The 1,784-nt window shown below is 37.5% G+C and overlaps 1 protein-coding gene across 1 annotated transcript in view; it reads right to left on the bottom strand.

The window, feature by feature from the left end:
- Positions 1–1,784, bottom strand: part of NOX3 (NADPH oxidase 3) — a 64,287-nt gene that overhangs the window by 37,968 nt on the left and 24,535 nt on the right. Inside the window, exons 8-9 of the mRNA XM_023728310.1 lie at positions 1,042–1,134; positions 706–761 (exon numbers count right to left, since the gene is read on the bottom strand). Of these exons, the coding sequence (XP_023584078.1) occupies positions 706–761; positions 1,042–1,134 (149 nt within the window). The remainder of the gene's footprint in view (positions 1–705; positions 762–1,041; positions 1,135–1,784) is intronic.

Raw genomic sequence — 1,784 nt, 5'->3', positions numbered from 1 at the left:
CTGCAATGGTATTTTTCCATTTAGAGGAGAATTTCACAGCCCTTTAATCATTATTTCTAAGTTTCCCCTCTCCCTACTGATATTTGTTCTGATTCTGCTATTAAATTGTCTCTCTAGTAACGGCTGTAGTGGGTTTCCAGAAGTTTTACAGTCTGTCTTTTGATAAAGCCTGGCATCCTTTGGTGCTTAACTTAAAAACAGCAACATAGAAACTGTTTAAAACAGAAATATCTAGCAATTTCTTTACATTTGCTTTCATGAAAATAGTTAAGGAGAATGATTATTCTGATAAAATTATGTTAGCAAAGTGGTATAAGTTTGGTTGGCAGAAAATTTCTTCTTAGACATTAAAAAAATTGGATGGAGAGTATTTGGTACTTGTTGAGTTTTCTGGACATATATTCTTGGTCTGTCCTTTCATATCTTCCTCCAGCATGAGGTGAAAACTGGAGAGCTGTGTGGATAGCTAGTGAGACTGGAAAATGCTACCAAGGAGTGTTCCACGCATAGCGTAGAGCAGCATGTACAGCCTGCCTCCATTGTGAAGCTTCCAGGGTCCCTCACCCCCTTAGAACCTGAGGGTGGTGTTTTTCTTGTCCTCTGCTCAGCAGTTCTCGGTGTGAGTATATGTCCTTGATAATGTATGTATATAATTGGTGTATTTGCAAAATCCAAGTCTTTATGTGGTGAAGGAAATGATTATACCTCAAGTTACTATATGACCCAGGTAAAGCATACTCACTGCCCTTCCTTTTTTCCTCCTAGACAGAAATTGAGGTAAAGAGAAATACAGATAATTCCAGTGCTGTACCACAAACCTTTATTGGAATTCTGTCTACCAGTCTGGAGCCCTGATCCCTGTCTTCAGTAAAATTAGTCACACTAAAATATGCTCAGGATACAAGCAATTATTAGAACAGAAGATGAGCCTCTAAATTACAGACAGTTCTGCAATAAAAATGGTAAATTAAAAACTTGGGCTCATAAAAAAATTTTCATCTACACTCAGGCTTTTATTCAGACATAAAGCTACATGCATACCTTGGTAATGACAACTTCTTGTTGAAATCGCCAGAACCTAATTATTCTTTCACACACATACAGGACCACAGGGCCTAAAACCCATTTCCAAGCCTGCAGAGAGCAGCAGAGAGGGAGGAAAAGGAAATGAAAACGGAATCCAAATATTTTCAATTTTAACGAAATCATTATATAATATGATGGAGTTTAAATGTTGTGCTTTGCCAGTGACCAACAGCAAAGATGTCTCCTTGTATTAAATACTAAAACGTTCAATTATTCCTTGAAGTTTACAAGCTTATTTAAGAGATTAGGCTCTTATGTATTTGTTTTTATGCTTACTTGGTCAATGATGCCTTTATGTAATTAGAAATAATTGAATTGGCAAAGAAATAAGAAAGTAGATTGATGTTTATGTTATATATGATAGGGTCATACATGCCTCCAAACTCAGCCAAAGTCAAAGGCTTACAAAACTACGTTACTGAGCCAACATAGGGCTTGGAAAGTTAAATTAAAAAAATAAACAGTCATTTTTTTGGGCCAACAATGAATGCATCACAACTTGGAGGTTTGTACGAATACACACAGGCAGGCGCGCACGCGCGCGCGCACACACCCACACACCCACACACACACACACACCCCCACACACAACCAAAGTAATCTGGGATAAAACGTAGTTTCTCAGCACTCTAAATTTAAAGTTTATGGAATCAGAACAAGTGCCTCAGCAATTTTTCTGGAGAATTGTGACAATGAAA

The sequence above is a fragment of the Trichechus manatus genome, unplaced genomic scaffold (genome assembly GCF_000243295.1).
Source record: "Trichechus manatus latirostris isolate Lorelei unplaced genomic scaffold, TriManLat1.0 scaffold00002, whole genome shotgun sequence".
NCBI lineage: Eukaryota > Metazoa > Chordata > Mammalia > Sirenia > Trichechidae > Trichechus > Trichechus manatus.
The sequence above is the reverse complement of the archived record's forward strand: the minus strand, read 5'-3'. Positions and strand labels throughout refer to the sequence as shown.